This window comes from Magnolia sinica, chromosome 1, assembly GCF_029962835.1.
Source record: "Magnolia sinica isolate HGM2019 chromosome 1, MsV1, whole genome shotgun sequence".
In the NCBI taxonomy this organism is placed as follows: Eukaryota; Viridiplantae; Streptophyta; class Magnoliopsida; order Magnoliales; family Magnoliaceae; genus Magnolia; species Magnolia sinica.
Genome location: NC_080573.1, coordinates 7,796,277 through 7,818,627, shown reverse-complemented (window position 1 = coordinate 7,818,627; position 22,351 = coordinate 7,796,277). Strand labels below are relative to the sequence as shown.

At 39.5% G+C, this 22,351-nt stretch overlaps 1 protein-coding gene and 1 long non-coding RNA gene across 2 annotated transcripts; one reads left to right on the top strand and one right to left on the bottom strand.

Moving 5' to 3' along the window:
• Positions 1 to 847: 847 nt before the first annotated feature.
• LOC131238570 (uncharacterized) lies at positions 848 to 4,358 on the bottom strand. Its single transcript, XR_009167936.1, has 2 exons — positions 2,882 to 4,358; positions 848 to 1,161 (listed from the first exon to the last, which is right to left on the bottom strand). It is a non-coding gene; the product is annotated as an uncharacterized LOC131238570 (long non-coding RNA).
• A 4,183-nt stretch (positions 4,359 to 8,541) lies between these two features.
• Positions 8,542 to 22,000, top strand: LOC131226311 (cysteine-rich receptor-like protein kinase 44). The gene is made up of 8 exons (XM_058222143.1): positions 8,542 to 8,618; positions 13,285 to 13,985; positions 16,489 to 16,568; positions 16,665 to 16,862; positions 18,443 to 18,653; positions 18,897 to 19,134; positions 20,130 to 20,280; positions 21,079 to 22,000. Exons 1-8 carry the CDS (start codon positions 8,542 to 8,544, stop codon positions 21,424 to 21,426), a joined length of 2,004 nt encoding a protein of 667 aa, XP_058078126.1. The 3' UTR covers positions 21,427 to 22,000.
• Positions 22,001 to 22,351: the final 351 nt, after the last annotated feature.

Here is a 22,351-nt window from a genome sequence, read left to right as displayed (position 1 = left end):
AGAGTGGAAACTTACATCTCAAGAACTGACACCTAAAATTTTAGGAGTTTGTTTTTTTGTCCAAAGAGAATTCCCACACAACGAGAATAACCAAATCAAAACCAAAACCAGTAGAGTCTTTACACGAGAAAAGAATCAATAGTCTAAGATTATTCCCCTACAGCTACACATCTTTTAAGTCAACAATCTGGGAGGAAAACCACATTAAAGCAACCGCTTAATAAGCAAATATTCAAAAGTAGAATAAAAATTAGTAAAAAAAAACACAGGTGTCTCAAGGGTTTTACTACATAAAACAAAAGGTATACCTACATTCAAATTGTAAAAGAACTGCAGCCCATATTATATACCTACATTCAAATTGTAAAAGAATTACAGCCCATATTCCTTTGAATTAGCAGATTCTAGTTCACTAACACAATGTTTGGAGAACACAATATTAATCAATATTAAACAGACTGTAGACAATTCTGACATTGTTAAATTGAAGGACCAGTAAAACACAAACATCAAACCAAACTCCTAAAGGGGATAACAGGTAAATTTATTATAAACACGATTGTGGATTCTGAGTTTGCTGAATGTTCACAGAACATCAACTGCTGAGTATAACAACATCCTACACTAACTATGATGTTTAAATTTCTCCCTAGACTTAAGTTGCTTAGATGCATAAACAGAAGAATAGCTCCTTGTGCCAACAACCCAACAATTTCGGGTGATCAATAATGTAGATTGAACAGGCTAACATGCTTATGCATACACTCCCATGTTATACAGTCAGACCTATGACATTGATACTATAATTTGGAACTTTGGATTTAGAATCTACCTTAATCTTCTGCGATATCATAGCAAACAGTAAGCTGATCAAAGGTGAATTACTTGTTCTTAACCTTGCTCTTCTTTCTGTAAAACTAAAACACTCCTAGAGAAAGAAAAAAAAAAGGTGAATTACCTGTTCCACAAGACTTTCACTGAAAAACCAAATGCATCTTAAAGTGGTAGCATTCAACACTAACAAGTAAAATGTAAAATGTAAAAGTACATAATCCTTTAAAAGAAAATATTAAAGTACAAAGGTGAATTACCTGTTCCACAAGACTTTCACTGAATGTAGTTTATTGCAAACCAAGTTTATTGCAAGACCAAAAGCAAACTCTGCAGTATTATTGGCAGAGTTTATTCATGTACGGCTCTCAAGGCATTATATGATCCTCAACCTTAGGCTTTCCACAGAATTCCCAGGTTTTCAATTCTCAAGGACATATTTTGACATAGGCCCTCACGTATCTAGCTTCTCTATGTTGGCATTGATAACTAAATCCTCAGTTGGCCATAGTTCAAGATGAACTGTATAGTCCAAAGCCTCAACAAACATCCATTTTGCTAAGGCTTTCACAGTCCATGCATGTGGGGCACATAGTTTGGTGATTGAGTTGTTGACTTGACAGGTCCCATCGTTTATGACACCCCCAATTCTCCTAGATTGGAAGATCCTTCTTTCAGTTGGATTTGAGTAGTGAGGGAATCAATTGCAATCTGATCATGCCTTGAGGGAAGCAATTGCAAAACAATATGAAAGCCAAATAAACTTGAAATTGTCTCATGACAAGTTACTATCTTTGGATGAAAACAGAGCCAAATACTTGAAAACACAGTCATACAACCTTCCTCCCAAGAACTGAGCAACCTCGGGATGCTTCACCTGTCCAATATGAAAGAAGAAAAACACAGTCATACACCATTCCCTCCAAGACAACTAGGTCTGCATCCTGGATTCCATCATCCCCATGGTTATAGATAATTGCCAGGAATCTAGTGAGTCCCTATTTGTTAGATGCCTAAAAAATGAGTTGATCTCATTTTAGCTAACAGTAATTATGTATTAGAAATCTTGATTTCTATTAATGCATTAGAGATCGAGATCTTCATTAGTATCAAATTATACTAATGAAGCGGACAAAAATACCCCAAGATTTAGACGCAGCCTGATTAAGCAAGGAAGTCTTCTCAGTTCAGATAATTCAGCTATAATACTGACAAAGTTGGGCAAAGAAATGTATTGAAAACCAAAACAGTTGATTGAGTTATTCTGGATGCGTGGCTTTGCTCCAATGGATGTTCATGATTTGGAGGGATGTTACTGCAATCCCTTCCATTGATCAAGGCGAGAGCTCTGCCTTCCCATGAGAGATGTGCTCATCCATGTAGAGCTTTCTTTTTTTGGATGATGTCTCACTTGGCTCATTCCCACTCACTGAAAATTCCAACATGCCATGATTTGCAAACTATACACAAGCACCTAGAAAGAAACAAAAATATAATATAATGCTTACTGCAGGAAAATATACAAAAAGAAAAGACCGCATTATTCTGATCTAGTTGTCTACACAAGTAAATTTACTTGTATTGTACTACGGGCTATCCACTTCTTTAAATGAACTATCTTTCACAGCCCATTATTTTCAAACTTTTATCAAGCTCAGAGAGAAAACTGGTAATTACCAAATAACCTCCAAAAAAAAAAGTAAATTACCACCACGATCCTCTTCTTTCCACTGTAATAGTTCGAAATTTTCACTATTTCACAGAGACAAAGAGAAGGAAAATGTAAGTGAAAAATAAAGGCACATGAACTAGAAAACCAGAGTAGAGATTTTTTCTAACCCTAGACATACTAGGATTCCATGAATCTCTCACTGTAAATGCATAAATTTAAACAATGAATAAGAATGGGGAAGTTGTTCCCACGTGCCAATGGCACGTGTGTGTGCATCCTGGTCCACTACTCGGGTGGGCCAAATGTGTACGTTGGATGTGGACCGTTTGTTATCTAACTATTTTTAACTGTCTATTCTTTCATCTACGTACGGCATACCAGATGAGTGGATCAATCTGATTTTGAGATCTAGGACAGATCCAGAGTGGGGCTGGCTAATGAACAGCCCGGATCTTGCATACATGTGATGTGATGGCACGTATGGAGCTACGGGGAAGCACAGGAAAGAGGGAGAAAAAGTGAGAGAGTAGGGGGCGGGGAGTCAGGGAGAGAGTCCGGACGAGGAGAGAAGTAGCGTAATAGGGTTTGTGAAATTTATATTTATACGAACCTTTTTGCCAATGCCCGAATCTAATTAGCACCGGTGAAGGGTTGGCCCCAATCGTCGGCAAAGACCAGTTTTTTTGTAGTGAGTGGGGCCCATAGCCCAATAATATGTACCATTTATCTATTGATTACCATCATTACAATTACCAAAAATAAATTATCAGCCTTATCATGGTCATGTCAATAGTTATACATGCTACATCAGGCAATTAAAATAGAAGATATAGGCACGAATTTATGAATGGGCCATTCAATGGAATGATTATAAGCATAAAGACCTACAGACAAATTTTTCCACAAAGGCCAATATGAATATTCATATACAAACTGTAGAATACATAAATATTAGCAGTTGCACTGGTAAAAATTTAACTATGATCTTAAGCTAAAACATTTCACTTGAAATTTATGTGAAAAGAAATATAGAATCTTGGTGAAGATAAAGAAGCCCCGTCGCAATGCCATCATTTCCCTATAATATTCTTTCTATATTTAGGTAGGTGGATGGAATGCAGGAGCACCGTCGCAATGATTTGTAAGCTCAAAACCATAAGTTGGCCTATTTCAAAATCTGGGCATGTTTTATTTTTATATGGAGTTATGCTAGTCTTCTCTATATCATTTCAATTTTGTCGGATGTCTCAAAAATAAATGAGTTGAAAGATATAATGTAGAAATATAAACAAACATATGTATCCAACACACATCTAAACATGTAAAGAACATGTGCACATTAGAGTAGGAAATGTGATACTTATTTTGAATTTCATACCAACAGTCTATCACTGAAACATGTAACTTTTACAAATTTGAAAACCAGGTATACTATATCCTTGATTTTAAATTAGCAAAGGAGAATTTGGGAATGTAAGCATGGAATCTAATTGTCAGCTACAATGACCAAATAAAACTAGATAAACTGACCCATCCAAGAAGCTGGGCAGAGTTTGTGCAGTTCTAAAATTGGATCTGCAATGGAGATTCTTCATTCAGTTTGTAAATTAAAGAATCCAAGTTCCACAGTTAGTTGTGAGGGATGCAAAGATGTAGCTCTCTCTCTAGAAAGCACTTATGACCGTATCTCGGAGCAAGGCTACTCTAATGGCCATGCTAAAACAAATACATCTTTCAACTCTACAATGCAATCTGAACTACGTGACAAGGCTATTGTTTTCTCCCAATGGACTTGCATGCTGGACTTACTTGAGATTTCATTAAACCAATCACGTATACAGTACATGAGACTTGATGGGAGGATGTCTCTGGCTTCAAGAGACAGGGCTATGAAAGATTTCACCGCTGATCCAGAGGTTTGACACTTCAGCCTTACAGAAATGTGTAAAGTTCATTGCTGTCATTAGTATGAAGCTCAGTTCAGCCTTATGGGTTCTTTTTATTCTTACTTTCCTGTCGTTTTTTTTTAAAAAGAAATGCAAGGTGCATGAGATATTGTAAAACTTCCCCTTTGTTATTTTTCTATTGCCTTCTAGAAATGTATTATACATTGATTTAAACTTGATTTTTTTTCCCCTTCAGGTGACTGTCATGATCATGTCATTGAAGGCTGGAAATCTCGGTCTAAACATGGTTGCTGCCTGTCACATTATTCTTCTAGATCCTTGGTGGAACCCAACTACCAAAGATCAAGCTATTGACAGGGCACATCGAATTGAGCAGACTCGCCCTGTGGCTGTTTCATGGCTAATTGTTAAAGATACAGTGGAGGATCGGACATTAGCTCTCCAGGTAAGTTTCTGTTCATAGTCTGCTGGATCCATGGATTTAATACTATAGGATGACTTTGATGTGACTTGTTTGACTTGTAGTTAGGCATATGGCAAAAAAAAAAGGAACGGGAAATATTCATTTCTAGTTCAGCCTCAATCGTTAGAAATACGGTAAAAAAAAAAAGGGTAAAATAATAGAAACACCAAAATTCAGCGAATGGAAAGTTCAGGTTTAATATGGTTTAGACAAGCAGTAGACAAAAGCATCTTCAGATTAGGGCCCACTGTAATCTTTATTTGCCATCCAACCTATTGATTAGGTCAAACAGACCTGGACAAAGGGATCCAAATCTTTTCTAGCCCCATATCAGCATCTTCATGCAAATGAACCTCTGATACATGACTGTCTTCTCTTAGATAACACTTCTACACTAATCCGCAAGTTGGGAATCGACACTACAAATCCCTAATTAGGGATTCGAAACTCAAAAAATCCCAATACACAAATCATTGCACAATGTTACTTGAAAGATTAAAAAAATGCCAAAAAATGCCCAAATTGATCATTGCACAATGTTACTTGAAGGATTAAAAAAATGCCAAAAAATGCCCAAATTGATATGAATAGATAAGGGGAGAGAGAGAGAGAGAGATACCTGATGTTGCAAAAGAATGCTCCTTGATGTGCGGTAGATCGAGTGGAGAGAGAGATACCTGCTGTTGCAGCAGAGGGCCGAGGAGATAGAGAGAGAGGACTAGGGTTTTGAGAGAGAGAGAAGACTAGGGTTTTGAGAGAGACAGTGCGAGCGGAGAGGGAGAGGGAGAGGGAGAGGGACGGAGACGGAGAAGGAGAGGCAGAGAGAGGGAGGGAGAGCGAGCGGCAGAGAGAGGGAGTGAGAAGGAGAGTGAGCGGCAGAGAGGGAGAGAGAGGCACGCGATAGGTTTGGTTTTTTTTTTTTCTTTTATATATATACGGACCTGCCGTCAGCCATTAAAACTGGCCGCCGGCGAACGGTTAGCCCATCGGTCGGCTAAGGCCCATTTTCTCGTAGTGCGATGGATTCCTGAGGATTCTTTTCTGGGATTGTATTTGAACGGTAGATGAAACTCTCATTTTTGAGGAAATGCTGACCCAGATGGATATAGGTTAAGGACATGTTTGGGCGCGTGAGTTACAGCGGATCACATGGGATGGAATTACAACCATCCCATGCATTTATGACGCCCAGGGTATTGTCGGCGGACTGCGGTGTAAATCTGTATACCATGCGTTGCCGGGCCCTGTTTGGGTTTCATGGGATTGCAACTATCCCATGAGTTTTTGAAAGAGCTTCTGTTTGGTTAATCGGTGGGATTCCACTGCATACCGAATGCGGACGCCTCTCCATCTAACTTTACCCACTGTACGGGTGATATGTGGGACCAGTGGACGCCATCCAAACACGCGTCCGTTCGTCTTTTCTGGGATTAGCAAATTCCATCCACCCTAATACGCCAAACCGCGAGTACCCGAACCGGCCCTAAGGAAAAGTGTAACGAGTCGTGATTGCTACGGGAGTAAAAGGTAAAAGGCTTCGTCGATATTTCCATTTTTTATAATTTTTTTTCTTGGGTCTTGTCTTTAGTCCACGCATTCCCCGGAAGTCAAAGTCCACATTCGTTCGGTGAAATCAGATGGTTGAGATCGTTTGACCAGTTTGATTATTCATAGATTCTCCGTCCAAGATACGTGCTTGCTACGTGTACGGTAGGTGAGTCAATGAACACTTTTCAAATGGTTCAGAATAATATCACATTACGCCTTTTTGCTAAATCAAACAGGCCTTCAAAGTAACCATCTTCCTCCTCAAAAAGAATGATATATTCCCCATCACTCAGCTAGATTTTACAACAACCAGATGATGCCTTCTCTCCTCTCAAAATCCTTTGACTTTCTCTTCCTTTCATCCCTTTTACTCTTCATCTTCCACCTACCTGATAGCTAGGGGTGTACACGGGTCGGGCCGAGTCGAACTGGCCTCAGCCCGTCCAGGCCCGTTCAACAGCCGCACCAGGCCCGAACCCGGCCGGGCCTGGTCACCGGGCCAACATCACCAGCCCGAACCCGGCCCGGCAGCAATCGGGCGAGTTCGGGCCGAGTTCGGGCCAGTTTCGAACCTTATGGCAAGTTTATGGGAAGGGCTTTGGTAGGTAATCCGCGTCCCATTATAATTTACAAGTTCATAAGAGAGAGGATATATTATAATTTTACTATATTTACATGCATTTGACAAAGCATAAAATAAAACATTTCATACAAACTGAATACAGTCATACACTACTAACTACTGTCAAGGAGATTCATCTGAGCCCGAGCTGCTACATAAATCTTCGTATACGTACTCATTCACCTCTCCCTCTTCAGAAGGTGGAGATAGCTTTTTATCGCCCTCCTCTTGTATAGTTTGAATTAGATTTTTCAAACTATGTTTGTGAGAAGATTTATACGTAGTTCCCAACGTCCTGTAAAACGCACCCAGACTGGAGAGAAATTTAGCTGAATTCTTACTATTTTTCTCTTTACCCGTGCAGCTTGAACCTGCTTCGACATCATGTGGTCTTGGAGGACGTCGCTGATGTGTAGAAGCTTCTTCCATACTGCGCTTTAAGGCGAGTTGAAATTGTTCTTCTTCCAATGCTAATAGTTTAGCTTCCTTCTCTGCCTCAGAAAGTTTAGATTGAGGAGTGGAAGCTTTTTTGTTTGAATCAAGAACTGCTTGGAAAATAACTTGGATTTCTTTTGAGGCTTTAGGACATGGTCTTGCATCTCCACCCCGACAGGATAAGTGTAATCTAAGCCGATTAGTTTTATTAACAAACTTGGCTCCACACAAATTACACAAAATCTTGAACTTTCCAGACTTTGGAGAATGGACTAAGGAACCATAGTCCCAAACGTTAATCGATGGTTCGCTTGAAGACATATCTACATATTGTGTTGGAAAAGTATTTTAGGCTCTTTAACAATGATGAAATATCGATATAAGATAAAAGCAATTTATGGATTAAAAAATAATAAAAGTCAACATAACTGATAAATAAAAATAAAAGTCAGTAAACAGATGTAAAAATGCATTGCGCAGCTTGCATAACATCCATCAACATAACAGATAAATAAAAATAAAAGTCAGCAGACAGATGTAGAAATGCATTGCGCAGCTTGCATAATATCCTTCAACATAACAGATAAATAAAAATAAAAGTCAAAAGAGTACCCATTACAACATTTGCAAATTCAAATAAACTAAGAAGATCATAACATCCATCCCAAACATCCATCATATTGATGTTGTTTCATGTGTTGCGGCTTCATTCACATTCTCCTCATCTTCTTCATCAAGAACACCTCCTAGACTTGGACGCAACCAATCTTGTGTACAAATTAATGCTTCTACTGTATCTGGTGCAAGGGAACTTCTAGTCTTGCTCACGACCCTGCTCCCTGTGCTAAACGCAGATTCCGATGCCACTGTTGAAATAGGAATTGATAAAATATCTCGTGCCATCGTCGATAGTGTAAGATATTTTCCTTCACTAACTCGCAATTTCCACCATTCCAAAACATCAAACTCTGAATCCTGCCGTAGTATGACCGACTCTTTGAGATACATGTCTAACTCTGATTCTTTCGTGCTTGTGTTTGTATTTTCTTTTTCTAAGAAAGACATGAAATCATCATCGTCAAAGCTTGAAGCAACTTGCGATCTAACTTCAGAAACGCTTGGTGTGGACACTGTGGTTATGTACGCATTGTACAATGCTTCAATTGCGTCACGAACCTTCGAGGTTTCAGATATTGCCTTTTCAGTAGGATAAATCCTCGTGAAGATATACTTAACATAACTCATCTTGCGCCGAGGATCAAGAACAACAGCTAAAGACATTATCAGGTGACAATCATCCCAGTACTTATCGAACTTCATTTGCATACCACCTGTCATGATTTGGAGAAAAAATGGACCGTCATCAGCAGCTTTCTTCAAGGCATCCTTGATCCTCCACACAGATGGAAGAAACATATTTGCTGTAGGAAACTTATTGCCAGAAAATATTTTCGTGCAATCATAAAAAACCTTCAAAAATTTGTGAACTTCTTTTGCTTTGCTCCAATCATCATCAGTAGGCAACCAAGCATATGTTCTATCACGCGCTGCATATTCTGGAAAGGCATGTTTCAATTCCAGAGCTGAATCCAACATCTCAAAAGTGGAATTCCAACGCGTGCATACATCTAGCTTCAACGTTTTTGGAGACGTCAAATTCAAACGTTGGACGATGTCATTCCATATACTCAATCTTGACGGCGAGCCTCTTATGTACTTCACACTCTCCCTCACATTCTCTATAGTTTGGTCAATTGATCTCAACCCTTCTTGTACAATTAAGTTGAGAATGTGTGCACAACACCGAACATGAAATATTTTATCCTCAAAAAATAAATTGCGGTTTCCTTGAACTGGTTACGTAAGAATTGTATGACATTGCGTCATTTGTCGAAGCATTATCTAAAGTTAATGAACTGACTTTTTTCAATGCCCCAATCTCGTAGACAGTTGTAAATGCAATAACTAGACCGGAATGGGGAGGTGGAAGGTGGCGAAAGTTCAATATTCTCTTACGAGTTTCCAATTTTCATCAACATAGTGTGCGATCAATGAAATGTAACCCTTTCTTTGATTTTGCGCCGTCCACATATCGACGTCAAGCTTACCCTTGAAACCGAATCTAAAATTGCTTTCAGCTTCATTTTCTCACCGGCATACATCTTCATGCACTCCTTCTTCACACAGTTACACGGGAGACCTTCTCAAACTGAGGATTAAGGAATTTCTGTATCCCATAAATATTTCACTCTCTACCATCTTAAATGGCTGCTCATCAATGATAATAAGCTTTGCAAACCACTCCTTTAGTTTCTCTTTTTCAAACTTATGAGTAGTAAGCGTACCTTCAGAAGTAGATCCTTCAGACTTTGTAAATGATAGCAATTGTTGGCCTGAACGTGGAAGTCTAGGTCTCCTTGCATAGCTTTGTCTATGTCTGTTTAAATGAGACGTCGACCCCCCGACAATTTTGGTATATAGATTTTTGCAGTGCATACATCTAATCTTAGGGACATTGTTAACTACTACTTCTTCAAAATCATCCCAGACAGCTGACCGTTTCTTTCCTTTGTTTGCAACTGAAGACCCCTCTCCCTCAACAACAAGTGGTGAAGTGGCTGACGCACCGGCACCGGCACTAGGGTTAGGTTGGACTTCATCCTCACTAGTCATATCTAAAGATATGAAACAATTTCATTTATCCTTATACCTTAGTAAAGAATTTCCTAAGCTGATAAATCAGTTACATATTCAATGCTGGATAGATAGTAATGTTTTCATTATTTAATTTAAATGCTACGCCAAAATTTCGACACCATCTCCCCTTATCTCTCCAGAATATATTAATCTTGTATTTGATTCACACATCAACTATCCACACAAAGTGTGGATATTTGATGAGGAAGTAAATGCAAGAAATATATCCAGAGAGAATTAGGAGAGACGAACCGAAACAAACATGTGCATTTAAAGTAGAATAAATGAAAATATTAATATCTATCTAATATTGAACTGTCCAAAAAGGAACAATTACGTAAGAATTTCTATGCATCTATGAACACACTCAATCTATGTCTGGCAACATAGAAATCCTCAAATGGGTAACTGATTATCCTATATTATAACAAAAATATAAAAAATAATTAAATCAGTTACCCATTCAATATTGAATAGATAGTAATGCTTTCATTATTCAATTTAAATGCCACGCCAAAATTTCAGCATCATCTCCCCAAAACTCTCCAGAAAATATTAAACATGGATATGATACACACGTCAACTATACACATAAAGTGTGGATATTTGATGAGGACATAAATACAAGAAATATGTCCAGAGAGAATTAGGAGAGACGAACCGAAACAAGCATGTGCATTTAAATTAGAATAAATGAAAACATTACTTTCTATCCAACATTGAACTGTCCAAAAAGGGACAATTTGAGAATTTCTATGCATCCATGAACACACTCAATCTATGTCTGGCAACATAGAAATCCTCAAATGAGCAAGTGATTATCATATGCTACAACAAGAACAAAAAACTAACAATATATCTAATAGATAATTGGTATAAGCATAGATTAAGACTAACTAACAAAAACAGAAAACATTTGTGATAAAAGATTTCATGTGGAGCTTTCTAGTATATACTATATACTCATACATGAAGTCCTATTTAAATGCAAAAGAAGATTTAGGTACATGTGTGATGCATACAGAAGCTGAGTGCGTACCAAGGCAATATCCATACCGCTCATTTTGAATGTTAGATGGGCCACACGGCACCAATGACACACATCAGGGATCTCCCAGTCCATAGAAGGGTGACTTCAAAACAGTTGGCAGGAAAATCAGTAGAATTTCTCCTTTACCATGAGGAAAATTTAAAGGAAAAATGATTTTTTACCACGAAATTTCTTAGGAGTTGTCATTTCATTCTATAATGCTATCAGGGTAGTATTTTTTGGGAGAGAAACGGCCAAAATGCCTTCATTATTATTATTATTATTATTATTATTATTATTATTTTAAATAGGGAAAAATTAAAATTTGTAGGGCCCATGTGGCATGTATTATGTATATGACTTTCAACCCGTTCATCATATGAGTTACATGTGAATTTTGAATAGATAGGGTGGTGCATATTTTTGTGGACCCGCCTTATGATTAAATCACACATATTTTCAGTTCATCTGATTGTCTTGGTGGATTGTATTTGTTGGACGGATTAGATGTCATACATATATCATATAGCCCACAATTCTCGATTTTACTACTTTGTTAAAATAAGAATTACTATAGGATTTTAAGGTAAAACTGCCAAGGAGTTATGCAGATACTCTCTTGGTTGCTGGAGAGTATAATGATTCATATACATGCACTAAGAACTTAAATATTGCCATGTGCATAACTCAAGTTAAACTGTCCAAATCTACATATCAAGTTAAATATTACCAACTGTAGATTGGTCATAATTTCAAAATTAGATTGATCAAAGAGTTCTAAACTCTGATTAATGGACCATTTGTTCAGTGAATAAGGACCATTGGTTATGTTTCATTTTAACCGTATTAAATTCACAGCAATAAGCCGTTCAGGTGAGAATGTAATTTCTTTATTTTATGTGACATGTGTCATGATCAGTCATCACTCATCAATTTCAACCGTTTATTCATTCTTTCATCTGGGACAAATGTTAGATTGTAAAAATCATGCTATACAATAGTCCTAGCGTCATGAAAAAATGGAGTCACTAGCAACTAGCAAGTAAAGAAACGAAATAGTTCCAATCATCATCTTGAAATGTCTATTCTATATATCAAAAGAAGCAAGATTTGATCATGCCATGAATCTTGGATTCAGAATCTCCTATTATTATGAAATAAACACAAAAAAGAGAGAGATTTGGAATTCACATTGAGAGAGAGAGAGAGAGAGAGAGAAATCATACTCGTTGCAGTTAGACGGAAAGATGAGCGAGCTCTGCTGGACGGATGGCGAGAAGAGTAGAGAGGCGGAGGTTCTCTGACGGTTTGACGGACGGACGAGCAGAGAGAGAGAGGCGGAGGTCCTCTAGTGGTTGGACGGACGGATGAGCAGAGAGAGGCGGACGGCCTCTGGTGGTCGGACGAGTAGAGACTGAGAGAGGCGGACGGCCTCTGGTGGTCGGACGAGCAGAGAGAGGCGGACGGCCTCTGCAGGTCGGACGAGCAGAGAGAGGCGGACGGCCTCGCAAAAAGAGGCGGACGACTTCTAGTGGTCGGACGAGCAGAGAGATGTGGACGGCCTCTGCTGGTCGGACGATCAGAGAGAGGCGGACGACTTCCGGTGGTCGGACGAGCAGAGAGATGCGGACGGCCTCTGCTGGTCGGACGAGTAGAGAGAGGCGGACGGCCTCTACTGGTCGGACGAGAGAGAGAGAGAGAGAGAGAGAGTTTTGGTGGGGTCGGGCAGTGAGAGAGCGAGCAGGGGATAGGGTTTGGTGGGGACGGCTGGGGTCGGACGTTTTCTCAAAAGGGAAAGGGAAAGGGAAAACGACCTAGATTTTTTTTAGAGGGGTATATATATATACGTATGCCGAGTCGGGACGGGTCGGGCCGAGTCGGGACGGGGCGAGTCGGGTTTCGGGCCGAGTCGGGCCGAACTTGGACGTATCCGAACTCAGCCCGAACTCAGTTTCGGGCTGCAGAAACTAGCCCGTCCTGACCTGAACTCAGTTCCGGGTCGGGCCGAGTCGAGTTTTTTCGGGCCGGGTCGAGCGAGTTAACCGGGCTAGCACGGTTTGTGTACACCTCTACTGATAGCACTGCAGAACCTCTTTGGACCCAATGTTCACACACAGCTTATTACACTGCTAATAGCACATTTGGAACTAACCTCAATCGCCTCTTGTCTTCTCTTTCATCTAATGTTTCACTCACCGGCTTCTCCAGCAGCACCATTGGCGAAAACTCAAACCGAATCTACGGCCTTGCACAATGCAGAGGCGACACCACACCCACCACATGCCGTGATTGCCTCAACACTGCAAGCCAAGAAATCCGCGAAAAGTGCCCCAACAGGACAGCAATTATATGGTATGATGAATGTCTCTTGCGCTACTCCACCAGCGGAATCTCATCATCTTCTTCGAACTCCCCAATGAACTACTTGTGGAATCCGGAAAATGCATCGGACCCAGTTCGGTTTAATCAGATTGTGGACCAGATGATGGATGGTCTTGTTTCGAGGGCAGCTTCCGGTCCGGGAATGTATGCTACGAATGAAACGAAATTCACCGACTTCCAAACGATATATGGGCTTATGCAATGTACAAACGATCTGTCATGGAGAGATTGCGGTGCGTGCTTAGAAAATGCCGTGGCACGGATTCCGACGTGCTGTGATGGAAAAAAAGGCGGGAGAGCTGTTGGGCCGAGTTGCAATGTGAGGTTTGAGACGTACAAGTTCTATAACGAGTTAGCCATATCACCGACTCCTCCATTAACTAACACAACTATCGCAGGTAAGTTTTTGGATTTTCTTCTCTTGATTTTTGTTTAATCACAGACAGAGAGAGAACGCAAAGATTGTAGGATGTTATCTTCTAATCGGGGAGAATTTTTTAAATGGGCCACTCACCGTGGATTGAAACTGACCGACGGTCTTGATGATAAGGCTCAACCTCACGCTTAAATTTTTTACGTGAAAACATTCTGAGTGCACAAGCAATCATCCCTCCAGAATGCCATTTATTATTTCAAAATGATCGAAACTGTCTATCCTTTAGGTTTTATAGTCAATAGGCCACAATCCAATTTCTAGCAGTGAAAATATGATCTTCATCATTGATTTATGTAGTTCAATATTAACTATTGAAGATTTTATTTTTCAGCAGTCCAAATATATGCTTGGGTTTAATTTTGGACAGTCAGCCATTTGTAGTAGCAATTAAGAGATGGACGGTTAAGATCATTCAATAATTTCTGCATCGATGGCCACCCACACTGGAATATTTCTTTTTGGATCTACTGCACGCCTGTGGACTCTCCTCCAAAAATGTGCCTGGCTGCTGCCCACCCATCACCTATATATGGGATGAGCCTTGCTATTAGAAATATAGTTACGGTGGGATCTTAATGAGCAAGAGCTGTTGATTAGGCATGATCCATTGGGAACATGGTTTTAAGCACTGGTGGCTTCCACCAGCTCACTAGGCCCTGAGTCAAGTCCTCGTTAGATCTATATTGCAGAATTGATGGATCGTCTATGCATCAATAATGGAGATTCAATATCATAAACTAAAAGCGTACTCAATTGGGAAGACATTTCCGATGTCTCGATATCACCTATGGGAATTTTGATCTTCTGCACCTTACACCTTTAGGAGAACCTCTTAATGGGACTAGGGTTTTCTTAATTATGTTAATGAGGGGACCAAGACATATATTTATATGAAAGAGGGCTAGAAGCTTATCCATCATACTTCTTCCCTCTAAGGTCTCTACACCATAGATTTCCATATCAGGCTTAATAACCGAGTATAGGAACCACGGTTCAAGCATTGGGTTCCAAATCTATTTACAATGATCACAACTGAAGTGAGGCTAACTGAATCGCTCAATGTGAATAATCCAACAGTTAGATCTGAACCGATGATCATGTGCGGCCCACCTGATAGGAGTCTTACTATCCTGGCTCAGTTTAGTCGGGCTGACTCATGAGGTGACTCATCTTAGTTGGGCCAAGTCAGGGGGTGTTTTCATTGTTGACTCCTCACATAAACTTCTCGAATCCACAAGGAAAGAAAGCAATAAAATAGAAATAAATTCTAATAAATTCGAAATTTGATTGATCAATGGAATAAACGAGCTCACAACCCTTTAAATAGAGATACCAAGTAATTAGAGAGAAATCAGAAGCAAACTATAACTAAAACTCCCTAAAATTCGTAACTTACTATAAATAATAAATTTATTTTTATAGTAAGTGTCCTATATGGCTTAACCACGTTATTCTCCTAATTATTCTAGGCACTTTTCATGTTAGACACAACTCCTAAATCTCAAAGGATGAAGAGTTATAATCAAACTAAAACTTAGTATTTATAGTAAAAACGGAACTAAACATGGAATTTTGCCGTTGATATGATGGAATCTCGCAAATTCGGTGTGGGCAGCCTGATATGTCTGGAAACTTACTATTTATAGTAAAAAAGGAACTAAACATGAAATTTTGCCGTCGATTTGATGGAATCTCGCAAATTCGGTGTGGGCAGCCTGATATGTCTGGGTTGGTTGGCTAAAGTAGCTCGTCCTACCCCAAAATCATATATGATACGTCGAGTAACTTATTCCGGTTTGCGAGATATGCCTGTTTTAAGGTTCTAATGGTCTTGATGGCTTCTGTCTCTAATCGAGCCTTCTTTGGTCCATCTTGGACATGAAAGTGTCCGTGACCCGCTATACATCAGGGCATTTTTTAAGGGGTTTTTTTTTTTTCTAATAAAAGAGATATTCATTCTATGAGAAATATGCAATCGATTTACATTTGGGTTACCCCAAGAGAAAAATCCAAGGGGGACCTATCATAAATGAAGCGCATGGAAAGAAAAACTCAAACCATTTAGGCAGTCCTAATGAAACCCAGACCGACTCTATCTAGAAAGAGAAGTCTCCTAATATGGGAGGGCAGGAGGGGAGGGAGACGGATGAGAGCATTAGCTTGATGAGAGTTACCTTGGCGGGCCATTCTGTCTGCCAGGGCATTCAGGATGTTATTTAAGTTTTCTTTCTTGAACATGCATGAGGTTTAGCATTCCTAACTTATTTTTTTAACGACCATTAACCGTCACTTCATGTTCTATGGGGTGATGTAGCGTTGCCCAAATTATTTAACAAAAGGGCGGAACATCTGACGTGTGCACACTCATTGGACCTATAATACAAGCATGAACCCAGGTACATTGGCTGCGAACCCATGTTGCCTGCTTTCCATCCTTAAAACTATTGTATTTCTTGTTTTTGCAGGAAAAAAGCAAAGCTCATCTCGAGCTACTGTCATTGTTGTCCTTCCTATAGTTGTTGCAGTCGTGCTCATCTCCGTCATTGTAGCTTGTTTCCTGAGGAAAAAGAAGAAAACAGTGATTGGTAAATCACCATGGATTGCCCTTTGCACTAGTGCAAATGGTTTCAATTCTTTTTAGATTTCGCAGTTAACACTGCCTACTTTGAAGTATAGCAAGCCCGCACAAATTATTGAAATTGGCATTGTTTGTGTAGAACACGGGATTGAAGGAAATGAGGAGTCACTGCAATTTGGTTTGGGTACAATTAGAGCTGCAACTGATAACTTTTCTGAAGACAATAAGCTTGGAGAAGGTGGATTTGGTTCTGTTTATAAGGTATCAGAAACCCATCATTATGTTTGTATTTTGATGCAAGGAGACGTGATGAGGTTGATCACCATCTTCCTTGGGAGTAACTTCTTTGAACCTACGGAGTTCTCTGAATTCCTCAAAGAGGTTGCTTGAATCCAAGAGGGATAAAAATAGAAATAAATTCTACATAAATCAAAGATAAATTGATTGATGAATAAAAATAAATTTACAATCCTTTAAATAATGATCTCAAACCTAGGATGGAAGTTTTAGAATCAAACTCCAACTCAAACTCCCTAAAAACGTGACTAACTATAAATAGTAAACTTACTATTTCTATCCGGTCATGATTCCTACTAGACGGCCAAAAATAGTAAGTGTCAACCGTCGATCTAATGGAATCTCGCAAATCCAGCATGGGCAACCCAGCATAACAAGGTTGGCTGGCTGGCTAAAGTAGCTTCTCCTACTCCAAAATCACATATGATACATTAAAACACTCATTCTGGTTTGCGAAATAGGCATGTTTTATGGTTCTGACGGTCCAGATCACTTTTGCCCCCAATTGGGTCTTCTCTAGTCCATCTTGGCCATGGAAGTGTACACGACCAACTCTACATCATATTTTGTCCACCATCAAGTTGGCATCCATTGTAAATCAACCCAAAACTGTCTAAATTATGGACCACTATGTAGATGGGAACATGTCAAATGTTGAACTAATTAGTATGTTGATATTGGGCTTTGCCGGGGGGGGGAGTGATGTAGAGCGGGTCACGGATAGTTTCATGGCCAAGATGGATAAGAAGAGGCCAGATCGCAAGTGGAAGTGATCCGGACCATCGGAACTCAAAACAGACATATCTTGCAAACCGGAATGAGCTATCGGACATACCATATATGATTTTGGGGTAGGACGAGCTACTTTAGCCACCCAACCTGCTATGCTAGGTTGTCCATGCTGAATTTGCCAAATACCATCCGATCGACGGTCAAAATCTCATTTTATTTTCATTTTTACGATTTTCAGTAAGTTTTAGTTTCAATATAACTCTTCATCCGTTGGGCTTTAGGAGCACCCAACATGAAAAGTACTTAGAATAATTAGGAGAATATCATGGTTTGGACAAATAGGACACTTACTATTTTTGGCTGAAAACCATGTGCACTAGTAGACATCACGACCGTCTATAAATAGTAAGTTTACTGTTTATAGTAAGTTGTGATTTCTAGGAGTTTTAGATGTAATTTGATTCCGAAACTTCTCCCATGGCTTAATATCGCTATTTAAAGGATTGTGAACTCATTTATTTCATTAATCAATCAAATTACTAATTTTATAAAATTTATTTTCTATTTTCTTTGCCTTTTCCTCATGGATTCGAGAAGTATCTATGAGGAGTCCAGAGAAGCTCTGTCGATTCGGAGTAGTTATCCTTGAGGAAGACGGTGATCAACCTCATCACGTTCATCCCTGCGTCAGCGAGGGTCTTTAACCAAAAGATAGATGGGCTTAATTTGGAATATGGCCCAAATATACAAGGCCTGACATTCTGCAACCCTGCTGATCGGTGATGATCTTGACAATCGTGCTATCATTGCAGGGTTGGCTTTCAGATGGGCAAGAAATAGCTGTGAAGAGGCTTTCTCCCAACTCTGGACAAGGTTTGGAAGAATTCAAGAACGAGGTTGCATTAATTGCTAAACTACAACACAGGAATCTTGTTAGGCTGTTAGGTTGCTGTGCCGGAAGAGAAGAGAAGCTTCTGATTTATGAATTCGTGCCCAACGCCAGCCTCGACAAGTTTTTGTTTGGTTTGGATCCTTTTCCACACATATAGTCTGTTTATCCATTTTTTTAACCAAAAAAAAAAAAAAGAAAAAAAAAAAAGAAAGACAAAATCTGTATAGATAGTCTGTTTATCCATGCTTCTGCAAAATTACAACTCTCATCCTATATAAGACTTTTCTTTACAATTTAACTCTATGAAGTGATTTTTTGTTATTTACTCTGAATTATTTCATGAACTCATGTGCATCTGTTGGCTGGCTGTACAGATCCAAATAAAAAGGCAAATCTGAATTGGCAAAGGCGCTATAAAATAATTGGAGGGGTGGCTCGAGGCCTTCTTTATCTTCACGAAGATTCTCGACTTAGGATTATACATCGGGATCTCAAAGCTAGCAATGTTTTATTAGATGAAGCGATGAATCCAAAAATTGCAGATTTTGGTATGGCTAGGATTGTTGGAGTGGACCAAACTCGGGGCAATACAAATCGAATTGCAGGGACATAGTAAGTCTTTTAACCTTAAAACCATTGCTCATTTTGTAGAGGTACACATTGCATAAGCAAACAATATATGGAATTTCCATTCGGTGGGCCAGACATACATGTTTTTTTTTTTTTCTTTACTAAGAACTTTCATTCCATAGGAAAATCTTTATAGAGCCGATCTTACATTTCGGGTGGACAAAAAGACTTGGACTGAACCTATCATAAGAAAAAACTAAAAAACCCAAAGGACCAAAATATTGATGCAGGGATGGATGTGATGATGTAGAGCACCGTCTTCCTCAGGGGATAATTATTCTGAATCCACAAAGCTTCTCTGGACTCCTCATAGAGATTTCTCAAATCCAAGAGGAGAGATAGAAAATAGAAATAAATTCTAATAAAATCAAAAACAAATTGATTGATAATAAAAACAAATTTACAATCCCTTAAAACTCAATGGATCAAAAGTTATGATGGAACTAAAACTTACTATAAATAGTAAAAATGGAAATAAAATGAATTTTCAACCATCAATCTGATGGAATCTCGCAAATTCGGCATGGGCAACCTGGCATAGTGGGGTTGGTTGGCTAAAGTAGCGTCTCCTACCCCAAAATCATAAATGGTACATCGAATAACTCATTCCGGTTTGCGAGATATGCTTATTTTAAGGTTCTGATGGTCCGGATCACTTTCGCCTCTGATCGGGCCTTTTCTGGTCCATCTTGGCCATGAAATTGTCCGCGACCTGCTCTACATCAAATATTGGCTGGAAGTGGCCAAATGAGGAACGGAAGGGTAAAAAACTGACTGAACAGTTGGGATCATGTGATCAGGTTGATTTTTTGTTAGGTCCCATATACGGTTGGGCCCTCTGGATGAGCAATCCTGGCCTTGTAAATGTTTTCAAATCTCTGTTTCTATCTTTAATAAGAAAATTCAGCTCAAGTAAAATCAAACCTTCTCTACTAATCTATCAAACATCTGGTGATATTGGTGATTATGGCTTGAAGTGGATACATGGCCCCGGAGTATGCCATGCACGGGCAATTCTCCCTTAAGTCGGATGTATTCAGCTTCGGTGTTTTACTTCTAGAGATCGTGACCGGCCAGAAGAATAGTAATTTCTACCAGTCAGCCCTCGCCGAAGATCTTCTCAGCTATGTAAGTAGAATGTCATTGAATTGTTCTCAACAATTTGAAATGAAATCGTTCAAGGAATGATGTGGCTTCTCTTAAATGAGAAGCGAGGGTTTTTTTTTTTTAATTTCAAAATCGGTATATTGGATTGAGGGAACTGTACAACACCATTACAAATTTGGGCTGCCCTTCGCTACAAAAAGGGGATGAGGATTGAGGACAGCCTATCATACCCTCGAATTTTTATTTTTATTTTTAAAAAACAACTAACTAAGAAAAGATAGAAGGATTTGGACTGATCGTGGGTTTTACTCGCTGCACACTTGTTGAAATGTCACACAAGTGAGCTCCATCCGTTGGGTGGGTCCACCATGAATATGCTCTTGTCCACAAATCAGGTCCCACGTATGCACACTGAATCTAAACTGTTGGTCATTAATTTTCTAACCATTAGATTAACAGTGGCCTAACCTGATGAATGGCTTGGATCTTGCACTCTGGGGAGAGTAGAATTTGGACAGTGGCCCCACCTGATGGACATGCTCTCTGTTCTTGGCCCTTTTTCTGTATAGTCTGTAGCCGTGGGTTGTAGGTTTCATATGATAGGTGAGGCCCCTATTTTTGTGGAGCCCACCCATGTACACATGGTTATCATTTCAACACAGTTACAGGTGGTGTGATCGCACTTTTCTAAAAATAAAAAATGGATGGAACCTTTAAATGAGTAGTGACAACATTCCTTATGTTATTAATCCATCCCATCAACACTTCCACTCTAAAAACATGTTTTTATTTTTTTTGGTAATGGTGCAATTTTTGTAGGCATGGAAGCATTGGAATGATGGCACAGTTCTAGATCTGATTGATCCAACTATAAGCGAATCTTGCTCGAGCAGCGAAGTGATGCGATGCATCCACATTGCATTGCTATGTGTTCAAGAAGATGTGATCAGTAGGCCCACCATGTCGTCGATTCTGCTGATACTCAACAGCTTCCCTATCACTCTCTCAGCACCTTCACGGCCTGCATTTTTTACTATGAGCAGAACGGCTCAGGACATGTCTATGACAGGGTCCCATAGGCAGACATATGAGGTGAATCAATCTCTGGGTATTGCATCGCCATGGTCCATACATGAGGTGTCGATTACTGAATTAGATCCTCGTTAGTGCATCGGATTAAAAGCTATTTAAACTCTTTAGGGTATGTTAGTGAATTGTTGAGAATCTAGATTTGAACGAGCCGTAGTCTGGAAAGCTTAAGGTGTTAACGAGGACTTTATGTAATATCTTTGTTTGTGCAAGTTTTCATTGAATTCATTAGGCATGCCATGACATGGATGTGCCTGGGGCAAAAAATCAAGCCAGCTTGCTCATCAGTGGAAAATGCTGATAGTGAATAAAATAGCCAACAGTCCGGATTCGATTTACAAGTGCGGCTTCTTAGAGTTTTCCTTTGAAGCCCATCATTGATCAGTAATTTTGGATCGAACTTGGATTTGACGCCTATTGCAGGGTCTTCGAAAAGAAGTTCGAAGATCTTCCCACCATCGACTGTTTCTCCGCAGCTTGACCTTTGTCGGCATTGGAACAGATAATCACCTTTCTCACACATGCGACTGTTGGGCCACGAAGCTTAGGTCCCTCTGAGAGGCGAACCGACTGTTCTAGTTATCTCCAGCTGATTGTAAGTGTAATATTGTAAGATCATTATTAAAATACTTTCATCTTTTGTTTGGCTCTATCTTCTCTCTGTATTGTTTCGTCGTTAATTGAAATACTTTTTGATAATAAGGTAAAAAGAATTCATCTGAAGGATGATCCTCACAGATCACGTAATCTTTCAATTGGTAGCTAGAAAGACAGTTGATATGTATGGAACTCAGTCTCTTAGTCTAGCTCAGCGCTCAGGATAATTGACGTTCCGCTTGAATCGAACGGCATCCAGCTCTGGCACGTCCCAATTTGAGCCAAACGCTTTGTTGTTGCTCTTTTATTTGTTTTAGCCAATAAACTTTTTAAACTTTTAGTACTTTAACTCCTTGTTTATTTTTGTATTTTTACCGGACTAAGCCATCGAACCCCATCTAAGCTG

Bases quoted from the DNA above. Each gene is read 5' to 3' on its own strand.
- LOC131226311 (XM_058222143.1), top strand. From the start codon at position 8,542: ATGAAATCATCATCGTCAAAGCTTGAAGCAACTTGCGATCTAACTTCA. The intron at 13,986-16,488 runs GTAAGTTTTTGG...TTGTTTTTGCAG, and splicing joins AACTAACACAACTATCGCAG to GAAAAAAGCAAAGCTCATCT. The intron at 16,863-18,442 runs GTATCAGAAACC...CTATCATTGCAG, and splicing joins GATTTGGTTCTGTTTATAAG to GGTTGGCTTTCAGATGGGCA.